The sequence below is a fragment of the Conger conger genome, chromosome 6, assembly GCF_963514075.1.
Source record: "Conger conger chromosome 6, fConCon1.1, whole genome shotgun sequence".
In the NCBI taxonomy this organism is placed as follows: Eukaryota; Metazoa; Chordata; class Actinopteri; order Anguilliformes; family Congridae; genus Conger; species Conger conger.
Window position 1 is genome coordinate 60,834,126 of NC_083765.1, and position 14,676 is coordinate 60,848,801.

Consider the following 14,676-nt stretch of genomic DNA (forward strand, 5'->3'; position numbering starts at 1 on the left):
TTATGTCAGACAAGCTACCAGCACTAGCTGGTTGACCAGCCCATACCCAGCTTTTTTCAAGATGGTCAAACTGGCATACCTGGATTCTACAGCAGGGAGCACATTCACAGACACAGCAGGAACAATTTTTTAGAGAACAAATGATGACATGTCAGCCACAGAACACAACATTCCATTCTCACTGTTTTCTATTGAAATTCATCCACATTTCTGGAGTTTTTCACAGGGAGGGTCTTGTTTGAGAACGGGGGTTTAGAACGACAGGCTACGTAAGCCACAGGGCTCTGCGTGGAAACATGTAAGCTGGAGCCCTGACGATCGACCGCACACAGAAGCGCTGACGAGCGAAATCAATCACAGGCAGGGGAGACTAGAACAGCAGGGTGACGAGACACGAGAGGAGAGGCTCAGATCCATCCAGCTGGAGGCAACATCAAAGCCTCTGACACATCATACCCTACCGCTCCCCCGACCCCCCTTTGCCAGAATCGTAATCACATCTGCACTGTGGCTGCCCACTGCTCTTAAATAGCTCGGATGTGTTACAGTCAGAGGACAAATTACCCCCACAGGGTTCAATAAAGTACGTCTTATCTTATCTTATATCTTATCTCTCCAGAGCTTGTTTTTTTGTGTCAGGCATGTCATGCGACCTAGCATGTCATGTGACCTAGTTCTCTGTGACATCACACCTGAGCCATCATCACAGTGTATTTGCCAGGCAACCCTGTACACCTGTCATTGTCACGGACACTGCTCAAAAAGGCTTACTGAGAATGTCGCAAACAGACAGCACACAAGCTGATAATTCCACCATTTTTCTTAGTGGGGAGCCTTTCACCTTTCTCAAGAGTGTGTATGCATATGTGACTAATCTCTTGCTTGCTACAATATCATTTGCAGATTGCTGATAACCAGCAAATACTGAAACTTGGTATCAGATTCTTGACATACTTTCTGGTACTGGGCACACCAACCTAGAACTGATTTACGACACCCATTTGTATCTCTATCACCAAAAGGAAAGAAAGAAAATGAATGACAGAAAGAATAATAATAATCATGCCAAGCCCTTGAGGGGGGTGAGCGAAGAATATTTTGATCCATTTTTTTCATGTCATGATGTAGTGTAATCATTTTGGCATTGAAATTTAACTGAAAGGTTTAATGTCAGTTAGAGTGCTAGTGAGGAAGATAGCAAAGAGGAGTCCTAGCTGCAATGAAACAAATCAAAACAGCTTCCTTCTATACCTGTGGCTACCACAGTTTACTTAATTAATGAGAAACTGCAAATGTTATTTACATAAAAATAAAAACAGAGGCACTTGGGGAAAGAAATGGGCAGGTGCTAATGCACCGGGATGAAGTCAATTCAATAAAGGACCGTACTACCATGAAACATATTTAATTATTTATTGCACAAAGGCTTTGTACATTACGTTTGGCATGCTGAAGAAGGGCAATAAATAATTAAACATGTCTCGTGGTAGTGTGGTCCTTTATTACACTGTCTTTATACTTCTTTGTCAGACCAGCTCCCAGGTACATTCGACACTCTCGAGTTGAGTGTGTTTCCTTTTGTAATTTTCTGCTCAGGCACCAGGAGCCACCTCCTCTGCACAGGCCTGTTGTTCTGTTCTGTTTTCAGCCCGGACATCCACATCCATAGCTATTCCAGCTGCGTCTACTGTGCCCCGCTGTCCCAGTTTACACAGTCCTGTGTGTCCTGATGACCCCTGGATTTCCCTGCTGCATTGTTCCATTGTCACAAAGGTTTACAACGCACCGGTATCCTGGACTGTACCACGTCAACATGCACCACGGGGGTGGCTGCGTACCTGCAGTCGGAGGGCTCGGTTCTCTGCGAGGGCTGCAGCCAGCTCCTTGTCCCTCTCCCTCAGCTTCTCCTCCGCCAGCTGACAGGAGCTGCACAAACTCTTAATCTTTTCTCTGGCTTCAGCCCGGTCTGTACAGTTCTCCAGCAAGGATTTCTGTAAAAGTCAGTTTTCAGTTTTCAGTTTTCAGCACAGATTCGAAATACATCACATTACAGTTATTTAGCTGAGGCTTTTTTCCAAAGCGTTACCTTGCGGTTACTTATAGTAGCTGATACTTTTATCCAAAGCAACTTAGATTTGATTAGACAAAGTGGGAGCCAATCTCCCCTGGAGCAATGTGAGGTTTAGGACCTTGCTCAAGGGCCCCAACAGCCGCACTGATCTTACTGTGGCTACACTGGGGCTTGAACCACCAACCTTCCAGGACCCAGTCAAGCACCTTAGCTATAGGCTTCCCACCAACAGTAACCAGAGATGACAGAATGTTCAGTGTAATTGAAATTTCCGCACTTACAGCTCTGTACTTATTTTGCTTTAGTTTTTACATTGCCTTCAGTTCTGCTGGAATGAACCATATACTGTCTGGGGTTAGAGTATCTGCAAATTAACTTTATACTGATACCATATTGTTATCATATTATTGTAAGTTGTCATATTACAGTAACGTTAATCCTTTAACAATTGAACCAGTGGATTCTTTAATCTGTTAATGATAATGTGTTTCTGAAACCATTAAAATGTTTCCTTTCGACTAAAACAATTGTGTCCTACACCATATTTATTTGCTGAACTAGACAAAGAGATTAATGATATATGTGTGTTTCACTAATCAGACCCACACTTATGTACAAATAAAGTACTTATGTCTCATAAATAACACCACAAGAGTCAGACCCGATTTGTCCAATCAATCATCATACCCACACATGTTTTACAAATCACTAATCATACCGACATAATTTTTACTAATCAATAATCATACCCACACAAGTTTTTTTACTCATCAGACTTGCAAAACAGTGTCAATAATCAAGGCTACACCATAATAATAATAATAATAATAATAATACATTTCACTTAAATAGCACTTCTCTCACTCAAAGTGCTTTACAGTGATGAGGGGGAAAAAAAACTCTCAACCACAAATGTGTAGCACCTAACTGGGTGATTCAATGGCAGCCATTTTGTGCCAGAATGCTCACCACACATCCGCTGATGTGTCACTAATCAGAGCTAGACCATAGAGTCACGAATCAGACCAACTCCACAGTGTCAGTAATGATGTACCTGCAGGTCAATGTTGGCGGATATGAGGGAGCTATTCATCTGCTCGAAGCTGTCCATGGCTGCAGTCCGTGTCTTCACCTCCCTCTCCAGGCTCTGTCTCTGGGCATTGGTAGTCTGGTGGGGGAGCAGGGAGAAACACCACATCAGCGCCTGGAGCACTGTGCTGACAGTACCGACAGATTTATATAGTGCTTTTCTCATTCTCAAGCGCTTTACAGTGATGAGGCGGAAACTATCCTGAACCACCACCAATGTGCACAAAGACTGTGGAGGACTTGATTGTTGCATCAATTTAGTTTTGTGACAGAACTTCCTGATTGTTTCCCCACATCTGATTACCATTTCCCTTTTGTTACTTGTGTATAAAAATCCCTTTGTTTGTCTAATTTGTCGCCAGACCATACTCTCCAGCGTTTATTTCTGATTGATACCCTTTACGAACGGCTTAATTTTCGACTTCCGCATTTAGCTTATCCCATCTATCTAGTTTTGATCCGTAGTTTATTGACTTTTGACCTCTTTGGATTCTGTTTTTGTCTGCTTTGCCTGCTCATTACTGAACCTTCACCTGTGACTACGACTTTGCTTTTGATAACCCTTGATATATCTGTTTGCTGGAGTATTGACCCATTGCCTGGACACTTGACAACAAACAGTCTATACCCTGCTATTGCTGTTTGCTGGCTATGGAACCCCGCCTGTCTGACCTGCCTTTATTTCAATAAAGACTTTGAACGAACAGCTACGCCTTGGTCTCGCTTCTGGGTCTGGTGTTGTTCATTACTGATAACTTTCTTGTTTCCTGTTGCACATGCTCCGCTCACCCGAATGTCCTGAGAGAGTCTGTGCATGGACTGCTGCATCCCCCCAAACTGGCCATACATTCGCTCCCTCACCTTCTCCAGCGAGTCTCTGACCTGCAGGAGAGAGAGGCTTCCTCACATCATCTCATTCCCAATGTGCGGGAGCTACTGAATAGACAATGTTACTCTTAATACATGACATTACAATTATTCAGCTGACAGTTTTATCCAAAGCCACTTACAGTTGATTAGACTAAGCAGGGGCCAATCCCCCCAGAGCAATGTGCAGTTACAGGCCTTGCTCAAGGGACCAACACATGCCCCGATCTTCTTGTGATTACACTGGGTCAGACTGTGTTTATGCTGTGCTCTCAGTAACACAGGGCAGTGCTGATGGGGTCAGACTGTGCTCTCAGTAACACAGGGCAGTGCTGATGGGGTCAGACTGTGCTCTCAGTAACACAGGGCAGTGCTGATGGGGTCAGACTGTGCTCTCAGTAACACAGGGCAGTGCTGATGGGGTCAGACTGTGCTCTCAGTAACACAGGGCAGTGCTGATGGGGTCAGACTGTGCTCTCAGTAACACAGGGCAGTGCTGATGGGGTCAGACTGTGCTCTCAGTAACACAGGGCAGTGCTGATGGGGTCAGACTGTGCTCTCAGTAACACAGGGCAGTGCTGATGGGGTCAGACTGTGCTCTCAGTAACACAGGGCAGTGCTGATGGGGTCAGACTGTGCTCTCAGTAACACAGGGCAGTGCTGATGGGGTCAGACTGTGCTCTCAGTAACACAGGGCAGAGCTGATGGGGTCAGACTGTGCTCTCAGTAACACAGGGCAGTGCTGATGGGGTCAGACTGTGCTCTCAGTAACACAGGGCAGTGCTGATGGGGTCAGACTGTGCTCTCAGTAACACAGGGCAGTGCTGATGGGGTCAGACTGTGCTCTCAGTAACACAGGGCAGTGCTGATGGGGTCAGACTGTGCTCTCAGTAACACAGGGCAGTGCTGATGGGGTCAAACTGGGCTTAGGCTGTGCTCTCAGTAGTGTTGGTCTCCACTCACCTCTCGGATGTAGTTCATTTGGTCCCTCAGGTGATTGACAGACCACTCACAAGCCGTCACTTCCTCCTGCTGGCTGTCCATGCCCTTCCTGTGCACCACGCCATACACCTTGCCCCCTCGCTGGGGTGAGCTCTCCCTCACGCCATTGGTCACGCTGGGGGCCTGCTGCAGAAGACCAGGTCACCCGGGTCAAGTTTCTATGTGCATAGCGTACCTGCACATGCATGCATATGTGTGTGTGCCTGTGTGTGTATGCATTTGTGTGAGTGCTGTATGTGTGTGTACATATGTTTGCATGTGTGCATGTGTGTGTGTTGGTGTGCATGCGTATGCGCATGCATGGTGGTTGTGTGTTTGTGTGTGCATGTGTGCGCCCGCTTGTGTGTGTATGTGTGCGTGTACATGTGTGTGCGTGTGTGTATATTTGTGTGTCTGTATGTGTGTGCGTGTCTGTATGTGTGTGCATGTACATGTGTGCATGTGTGTGTACGTATGTGTGTCTGTATGTGTGTCTGTATGTGCGTGTTTGTATGTGTTTGTACGTGTGTGTCTGTATGTGCGTGTCTGTATGTGTCTGTACGTGTGTGTGTCTGTGTGTGCGTGTGTCTGTATGTGCGTGTGTGTATGTGCGTGTTTGTATGTGTCTGTAGGTGTGTGTGTCTGTATGTGCGTGTGCCTTTGTGTGTGAGCGTGTTTATGCACAGGCATCTCCAGCAATGTTGCTGAGTACTCAGAACTGGAGAGACAACAAAGGCCAAAAAGATGGCTCTAAATGCGGCGGAGTCATATTTCTGCAGCCTCATAAAAGAGCTCCTTCGTCTCGTGGGGATCGCTTCCCTGCAAACCTGCTTTCTTACAAGTACAAAGGAGAGCATGCAGGGAGAGAACGAACCATGATTATGATACGGCAGTCCGCAATTCCCTCATTTTAATGCAAATTAATATTAATACACTGGGGCTCCATAGCATCTGGTGAGTAATTCAAAGTTAGTGTCGTGATCTATAATTCATTATTCCAACCCCACCTATAAATGCAATTGCATTTCCATATACTGAGCCAATAAAACAGTTAATGCGAGTTCCACATTTGGAATTTTCTGAACGCATACAATTATTTAGACATTCAAATATATTCTACAATGCATGCATATAATTATTAATTATATTTCTTATTCATTTATTAATTGATATGTTACACTGACCATATTTCAAAAAATACTGTACTTTCTTTAATATAATAATAATTCACATATTGACGTAAGACAAGGTTGTAGGTCTGCATTCTCCTTCCTCAGTCTAAATCAAACAGGATTTATGCACCGCTGTCTGCAAGCCTGGCGAATGAAATCCACGAGCTCAGTTAACAAAACAACAATAGAAACTGAAATGACGTCTTTGTCTGACTGCATACAGACACCGGCTCTACAGTACTGGGAGTGGTGTCGGAGTGGGTGTGTGTGTGTATCTGACAAATTGCCACCATTCGTTACGCAATACAGAGAGAGAGAGAGAGCGAGGGGGGGCGAGAGAGAGGAGGGGGGGCGAGAGAAGGGGGGGGGGGGGGGAGAGCACAGTGTGGGAGTCACTCAAAACTCAACAGTACCTGCTCTCGTGGTTCCACGTAGCCATTTCTTCTCCTCTTCGTCCCATTGGCTGCCATCGCCTCCTGCTGTGAAAAAGGAAGAGCTAGCTTACTGCACCCTGCCTCCGAACTGCAGACCTTTGAAATAGAAGACACCTGAAAAAGATTGCACTTCTGATCTGTGTCAACCTGCTGCTTCATTGTGTCCAAGCTCACACAATGGTTGGTTCAATATGTTGGTCACGATGAAGGGAGTAATTGTAATGGCCTGCTTGCAATTGTGAAATATAAATTTGCATAATGTATACCATGGATTTGCTAAATTTTCACCTCTGCACTCTGTCACTTGAATACTGTTGTTATAGGTGGTCATTCAAATTTGACAGTCTAATCTAAATTGCACACATGCTCAACACACTGTTCAAGCACACTAGATAAGAAACAATCCATTACATTACATTAATTGGTAACACTTTACAATAATGTTACATGAATTGGCATGGAATTGGCAATGGAAGTTTATCCTATGGTTTGCTAATGTAAAATATTCATGTGACTAAAGCATTAGTAGTCAACAAATAGATTAACTGATGAAAAGTTAATTTCATGCTTAATTAATGTGTTCGTACATCAAATAAGTCATGATTAACAACAACATTAGTTAATGCCAATCCGTGTAGGCCTTCCTTATTGTAAAGTCACGTGTGACCCATTAATTTAGCAGACACTCTTAAAAAACGTGATTTACAGTACAAAAAACAATAAGTGATTTCTGTAAACCTAATCAAACAAACAGTTATGTATTGTGTTACACTGCATGTGTGGGTAAATGTGAGTTGGGCCTGCATAGAATGCTGCAATAATGCTTAAGGCTTATTAAGGATCGTTATGTCTCCCGTCTTCAGAAAGATGTAGGCTAAGACCTATTACAGCGAGTCAATATTTGTGCCTTTTAGCAGAGGCTACTGCTATGCGCAGTCAAAACGAGACGGCGTCTCTGGTTCCAGGGGAGGGGAGATAAGAAGTGGGAAACACTTAAGCTACTCTTTTGACATCCTCCGAGCTTCTGCTCTCTTGTGAAATAGCCTTAAAAATGCGTGACTCCTCTCGCACACAAGTGACTAGCAACGCCAGCGATGGTGGAAGACGGCGTTGCGAACGTCAGCGATCTCAAGTTGCCTTCGTCTAATTGTGCACCCCGCTGTAGGCAGCTATTGTGCACGTACTTACATGATGTATCACGAGCGAATGCACTGTACATGCATTCATTGAGACTTGATGACACCTCTTTCAGCACAAAGAGGCTCTTTATCCTTTGTTTAATCTTTGAATCTTAGTCCTGTTTTTCAAGAATGCAAGAGTCAACCGTCTCAACCACATGTACTTGATATGTACACAGTATACAGTGGTTGTTTTATATCGATGTGTTTGTGCATATATAACATAACTGACCTCATCTATGATGTTTACATATCAACATTGATATATATAAACCTTGTCTAGATTAACTGATAACTGGTGCAGTGTTGAAGGCATGCGTGGTACCCATTCACAGAATTTGCCACCAGTATCAGCCAGTAGCACCTTGTTCACGGCCGGCTGCTACATTACACCATGAGCAGTCAAAGGTTCAGAGTCACTGTTAAGCCGCACTTGCAGGAAGGATAGTTTTACCAGATACGCCCTTCTAATTCTAGGATTGACACCTTCCTCATTGTCGTGAACGAAACCAGACTCGCAAAGACGCTACGCCGCTCTGCCTCTTTCTCCTCCTTTCCTACCCCTGCCATCTGGTCTTTCTTGTCTTCCACCACACAGCCCTGCTGAAGATTCCAGCTGAGATTGTTTGGGGTTCTAAACTGACACTTCTAGCTGGTCAGAGCTGGTCTCTGGCTGGTCAGAGCTGGTCTATAGTTGGACAAAGTTGCTTAAGATGATAAAGGAACCTGGCAGGTCAACTGCTGGTCAACTGGTGGACTTGCTGACGATATAGGCTAGACCAGCTAAAAGTGTCAAAAACACAGCTTAAACCATCTTGACCAGCTTAGGTTGGTTTAAACTGTGCCCTGAATTTCAGCTAGCAAGTCACTCAGCTCAAGTGCAGTGCATTAAGAGAGCAGTTGAGATGACTGCAAAGGAATGTCATTAATATTCATGACAGGTGTCATGAATAAATTATTGAGGCAGTTATTCTCTCTAAATATTAGTATGCGTATTCATGACATACTGTATATCAGTATGTTAATGCCCGGCAGATGGAAGAAATGTTGTGAGGTGCACTGTAATTGTACACAGGTGCTGCTGACGAATTTATGGCAGGTTGGTTGTGCAGGTAGAGAGGGGTCCCAGGGTAATTTGCACCCTCAGTGTGCTGTGTGTGTATGTGTGTGTGTGCATAATCCACATTCACACAGTGTCTATCTGTGAAATGGGCCGTGGTAATTAATCCTGTGCGCACTGGGGCTGAACAGTACTCCGTCCTCAGACTTGTCAGGTCAGTCAGGAGTCGCTCATTAATTACGCCTCTAACAGCTGGGGAGCCGAAGCCAATGCACACAGCTGGCCCGGCGACTAAAAAAGACTCCTGTACTGTGGGTAATTTGCTCATAATACAAAAAATGAAGAGGGAAGCCACTGTATACTGCTAAACATTTTAATACCTAAAAGATATGCACCCTTTTCAGCATTTTCAGAAGGTTACAGAACACACACTGGCTTAATAAATGCAGACCACTATCATTGCAACACGTTTCGAGTTCTTCAGGCAGCAATTTGCACATGGCACAACCTGTCATATCTGTTGTTCTTTTGCCTGTGTTAATGGCTGTCTCGAGTGTCCTGTTCCATCAGTACCAAGTATTTTCTGATACAGTAACAAATGTGTAGAACACTCTGACTGAACCTTCAGTTCTTATATTGGCACACAGGAACTGTGTAATGGTCCCTTTCCATGAATGACCAATACAATAAATTATATTTCTGACCAAATGTACGCTACACAACAGCCATCTAGAATATCAGGGAACACAATAGCAAATATTATACATCCTGGACAAAAGAGGAGTGGCCTTATTTTAGCATATTAGATATGAGGCCAGGCTTGCGCTGTCATGGAAGATGTGTCGAGCCTCAGGCAGGGAAGTGTTAAACATTATCTTGCAGGGGTCTGGGTAAGGTGCACAGTTATGAATGGGTAGACTGTGTTTTAGGGAGAGGGTACGGGATGAATACTAAATGACAGATGTCACAGGTGCAGAGTGAGAGAGTAAACGTGACGATGTCCTCGTTCTGGTGAGGCCCGGTTAGAGTGTAGAGGGCTGAGGATTACAGTCTGCATGTGTGAAGAGCTAAAGGTTGTGCACGGGTCAGGTCTAAGGGGTGAACTAAATTAGGATCCAGGGGTACAGGGGCAGTGTAAGGGTTATAGGTAGGTTTCCGGGGGACACTGTGGCAGTGCTAAAAGTTAGATTTCAGGGGTACAGGCAGAGAGCTGAAGACTGAAGGTTTGGTCTCACTTTGAGTAGGGTGTTAAATTTAAGATTTAAGATGTACTTTATGGAACCTCGTGGAGTAATCTGACATCTGCATTTGACCCATTCTAATTCCTCAGGAGCACTGGGCAGCCACAGTGCAGCGCCAGGGCCTCGGTGAAGGGCAGCAGCAGGAGTGCACTGTTCTGACAGTTCTGTGTAACTGACAGTGCTGTGTGCGGAGAAACTGACCTTCTCTTTTCCGGTGACATTCTGGGGTTCATCTTGTCCAGTAGAGGGTTGGTCTGCATGTAAGGTCAGCCTCAGGCGCTGTATCCTTCTCTGGGCACACGAGGAGATGGAGAACATCAAACACAGGTGGACACAGGCAGACAAACTGATATGAGCTACACATACATGGATACAAGCACAGCTGAAGTTAAAGTTACCCCTATAAAACAAGACTGGGACCTGGAAGGTTGGTGGTTCAAGCCCCGGTGTAGCCACAATAAGATCTGTGCAGCTGTTTGTTCCCTTCAGCAAGGCCCTTAACCCTGCATTGCTCTTGGGGGAATCGACCCCTGCTTAGTCTAATCAACTGTAAGTCGCTTTGGATAAAATTGTCAGCTAAGTAACTGTAATGTAATGCATATGCAACATAGTTTCCGAAATATGGTTTTAAAATGACTATGTAAAGCTGGAATATGGACTTATTAAAATGATTTAAAAACTGAATTGTTAATACATACAGTAGCAACATTATCTCTTCGACAAAAATCTAGTGTGACTTCCATAAATTAATTAAGTGGAAGTCACATGAGACTGGTGTTATTCAGAAACAATAATTATTATATTATTATATAATATTATATTTATTATTATTATTATTATGAAAACTTGACTGAACAGTGAAATCACAGTACTCCTCATCTAATGCTGCCCACGACATAGGCAAAGGTTAATAACTGGTTACACCCAAGGTGGCTCAAAAACCCCACACAATTAGGCTGTCAGGATGTATATCTGTCAAAAACACATGGTTGCAGCACCGTGGTATGCACAGTGGCATTGCCTTCCAGAGGTGATTCTGGCTGGGGCAATAGGCCATAGCCTCACCGAGGTAGAGAGGGATTCAGTTGGCAGGATTCTGCCTGCCTCGCCCACAGCAGTTAATGGTAGTAAGAAGTGGTTACCAGAAATACACTTTTAAAAGTGTGCACATGGCTTTTGTAGTGGTAGGCTGGACCTACAAATCGGATTCGCCATTTTGAATTTGGAGAAAAAAGGTATGAAAAGAGCAAATAGTTTTATAAGCTGGTGTGCACTCCAGTAAGATATACAGTATATCAGTGTTTTAAATATTCAATCAAAATTGTTCAGGTCAAAGTGCTTCACACAAAGGTCAGATGTGATAAACACGTTAGAATCTGTAATAAAATATAAACGAAAATACATTACATTTTATTAATTAATTCAATGAAATAAACAACAATACATTCACAAATGTAAAACAAATACATTACATATAAGTAAAGTATTCATTTACAGTACAGTATTAAATTATACAAGCAGAAACAAAAGGCTAAAAATAGAAGAAAAAAAATGTTGACGCAAATACAACAGAAACGAATGACAGTACTAGCACATAAAACAGTAATGAGTGGTACCCTCGTATGAACTCATTTGCATTGAGCGTTTGTTTTGTAATAGTAGTAGGAAGTATTCTTCTGAGCCGGACAGTGGGCTGATAAAATAAACATGACAGAACTGCCTCCCAGAGTGGCTGGTAAACAACTCGGAGAACAATCGTGAAAATCAGCCCACCGCACAGGAGTAAGTTTGAATTATTAGAAGAGATAGAAGCTATTAAGTGTAGCCCGGAGCACACTGACACGCAAGACGAAGTGAGCAAAATCAGAGGAAAGGAAGGGAGGGGTAGTCGTCGGAGGGTGAACGAACTCCAGCGAGCGAACGTGTGCTCTGTCTAACAGGCCTGGCTCGGCTCGGGGGGCTCCTGGGACCCCCGATTTGTGCACTGCCCACCCCACACCGCTCCTTACCTGGCTGGGCAGATCCTCGTCCGTGGTAGTGGTGACTGAGCCCCCAGAGCTGTACCTCTGCATGTCTACTCCCAAATGTGACATACACCTCCACCCTGCCTCTCCGACACTGTCCCCAGAGCGCAAACACACACACACACGCACACGCGCGCACGCACACACACGCGCACGCACACACACACTTCTACCGCCGCCCAATTGCTGTTCTCTTCTCAAGGCACTGTGAGAACAGGGAGGGAGAGAGAGAGAGAGAGGGGGAGAGAGAGCGAGAGCGAGAGAAAGAGAGAGAGCGAGAGAAAGAGCGAGAGAAAGAGAGGGAGAGAGAGAGGGGGGAGGGAGGGAGGGAGGGAGGGAGAGAGGCTCAGCTCTGACAGCTATGTGCAGGAATTCCTTCCCCAGCTGATAAGAGGCAGAACAATCGGCCTGCCTCTCTTCTCCTGTCAGCAGCTGGTTCAGAGCAGTCTGGCTCTCCACAGCAGGGCATTATGGGATCCATACCAGGGACACCGTGTCACACGATACCTGGGCTGAGACAGCCGTCTGTTGCTGGGCAACAGAAACATGTCCTCGGGCATGGCTCCTGACCAGACCTGTCAGGCTGCATTTCACCTGCAACGCTTTCCCACTCGCTGGCACCGGGGCGGAATGGCTCACCTATTCCCAGTGGCCATGTCAGGGAAAATGCCACAACAGTTACTCACTGTCAGAAATACATTTCACACGTCCCAAATGTACAGTAATGTTCTCTTTAGGTACAAAAGAGTATGTATTTCCAAGAAAAAACTAAGTACTAATTAATTATGTATTGCTGGCTAGGGGTACGATTTTATGTACCCATAGGGTACCACCCCAGTGACAAGCATTTGTACCTTTTTAGGGACTTTTCGTGAGAGTGACGAGCATTTACTGTACAGCATGCATCTGAGTGAGTTCAAAAGTTTACAGTTAAAGTGTTTAAAAAATGAATCTGTTCAACTGCCAGAGGCCAATTTGGCTAAAATGAGGGCAAAGCAGGGTCAGAGGAGCTGACATTGTGAGTTTTTGTTGCCCCCTCCCCTCCCGATCAGTCCTCACAGGCACACAGGAAACATTATTATTATTATTAATACATTTTATTTGTGCAGTGCTTTTCCCAAGCTCAAAGCGTTTGCATTTGAAAACATGTGACGGCGCTACAATCTCAGAACCCGCCCTGTTGCTTTTATTATGAAAGGGCGTAAGAGTATTTGAGCACACAATAATAATGCCATCCCCATCCTGGACAATCAGCCAGAGCACAGCTTCTCGCACCACGTCCGGATGTGCAATCAGGCGCAGTTTTATTTTTTGTTAAATCCTCCCTATTATGACTTGATTTGTCTGACATGTCACGCATCAAAACACACTGCCTGACTGCATTCCTGGAATGACACAATGGTATGAGTATGTGGGGTTTCAGCTGAAACTCAGAGGCAAGCCATTAGATGGGCAGTTGGTATTTTCTGGATTGTTACTCCTCAGTCTATTTTCTTCAATGCCACTCAGTCCAAAAACCATGTGGTAGCCGAATGTCAAAACCTCTGTAGGGGGGCCTTCAGTCAGGTGCAATAACAGCTGTTGATTTATATACTGTATATTATTATATAATGACAGATATTCAGGTTAGTCCTTGGTCTGGGTGAGAAAGTTGATTCATTTCTGGTTAGATTGTGGTATGCCGCTTAAAGTAACGTTACCTGTTAGAATACAAACATGTTCTCCAAACAAAAGCTCCTCTGTAACTGTCATTTGTGGTTTGGCTGATTAAGAGCTACCTAGTGGCAACATTTTCATTGTACTGCGGCCCATATATTTCAGTTGGGAACTTTAAACTACTTTTTTCCTTTTTTCATACTGATGTTGTCTGGCTGTTCTCTCTTCACTAGAGGGTCAAATGTTTTCAAGTATGGAATAATTTGGAATACACTTTGCATTATAATTACAGTATTATACTGTATATTGTACACACTTCTTTTTTCTGGAAATTTCTGATATTTTTATCTTTTTACAGTAAAATATAATTATACCTTCAAATGAAATCTGCAAAACCAAATTGGACTTAAAGATAAATATCTGTTCAACATACAGTATAATTGTGTAATTGACCCTAATTTCACAACCTAGTATGACTAAGTGCTTTCTGGCCTTTTAATATGAAACGATAAAATCTATACAATGTGTGCAACTGAACTTTTCCAAAAGAAAGATTGCTGTGACCATTCCGACAGAAATTCTCTACAGTAATAAATGGGATCTGAACTACAAAAATAGTGTACAGGAAAATACATTTTCAACCTGCATTGTACTACAATTATGTAACTATCTTAATACAGATAACGTCAACATGATCCAAGTAAAGCAAAGCAACATTGTGAAGACATTTGCATGTATTCCCATGAATATACTGCATGACATTTTCTTTCAGAGAACAGAAATCACAGAGTAACTCAACAAGCACACACCTGTGTAGTGTTGTAATCATTAACTTGCTTCTGAAACCCTTTCACATTACAAAGATCAGGTTAATAATAGAACAGAATTGCCCTCATCCAGCAT

At 43.9% G+C, this 14,676-nt stretch overlaps 1 protein-coding gene across 3 annotated transcripts in view; it reads right to left on the minus strand.

The window, feature by feature from the left end:
- The window catches only part of LOC133130988 (myocardial zonula adherens protein-like), an 18,633-nt gene extending 6,325 nt beyond the window's left edge, over positions 1 to 12,308 (minus strand). For 2 of the 3 annotated variants that reach the window (XM_061246025.1, XM_061246023.1), the window contains exons 1-7: positions 12,103 to 12,308; positions 10,295 to 10,384; positions 6,594 to 6,659; positions 4,991 to 5,155; positions 3,950 to 4,042; positions 3,126 to 3,239; positions 1,839 to 1,991 (exon numbers count right to left, since the gene is read on the minus strand). In XM_061246025.1, the coding sequence (XP_061102009.1) occupies positions 1,839 to 1,991; positions 3,126 to 3,239; positions 3,950 to 4,042; positions 4,991 to 5,155; positions 6,594 to 6,659; positions 10,295 to 10,384; positions 12,103 to 12,186 (765 nt within the window). In that variant the 5' untranslated portion in view covers positions 12,187 to 12,308. The remainder of the gene's footprint in view (positions 1 to 1,838; positions 1,992 to 3,125; positions 3,240 to 3,949; positions 4,043 to 4,990; positions 5,156 to 6,593; positions 6,660 to 10,294; positions 10,385 to 12,102) is intronic. The other variant, XM_061246024.1, reaches the window with a different exon arrangement.
- Between the last annotated feature and the right edge of the window lie 2,368 nt (positions 12,309 to 14,676).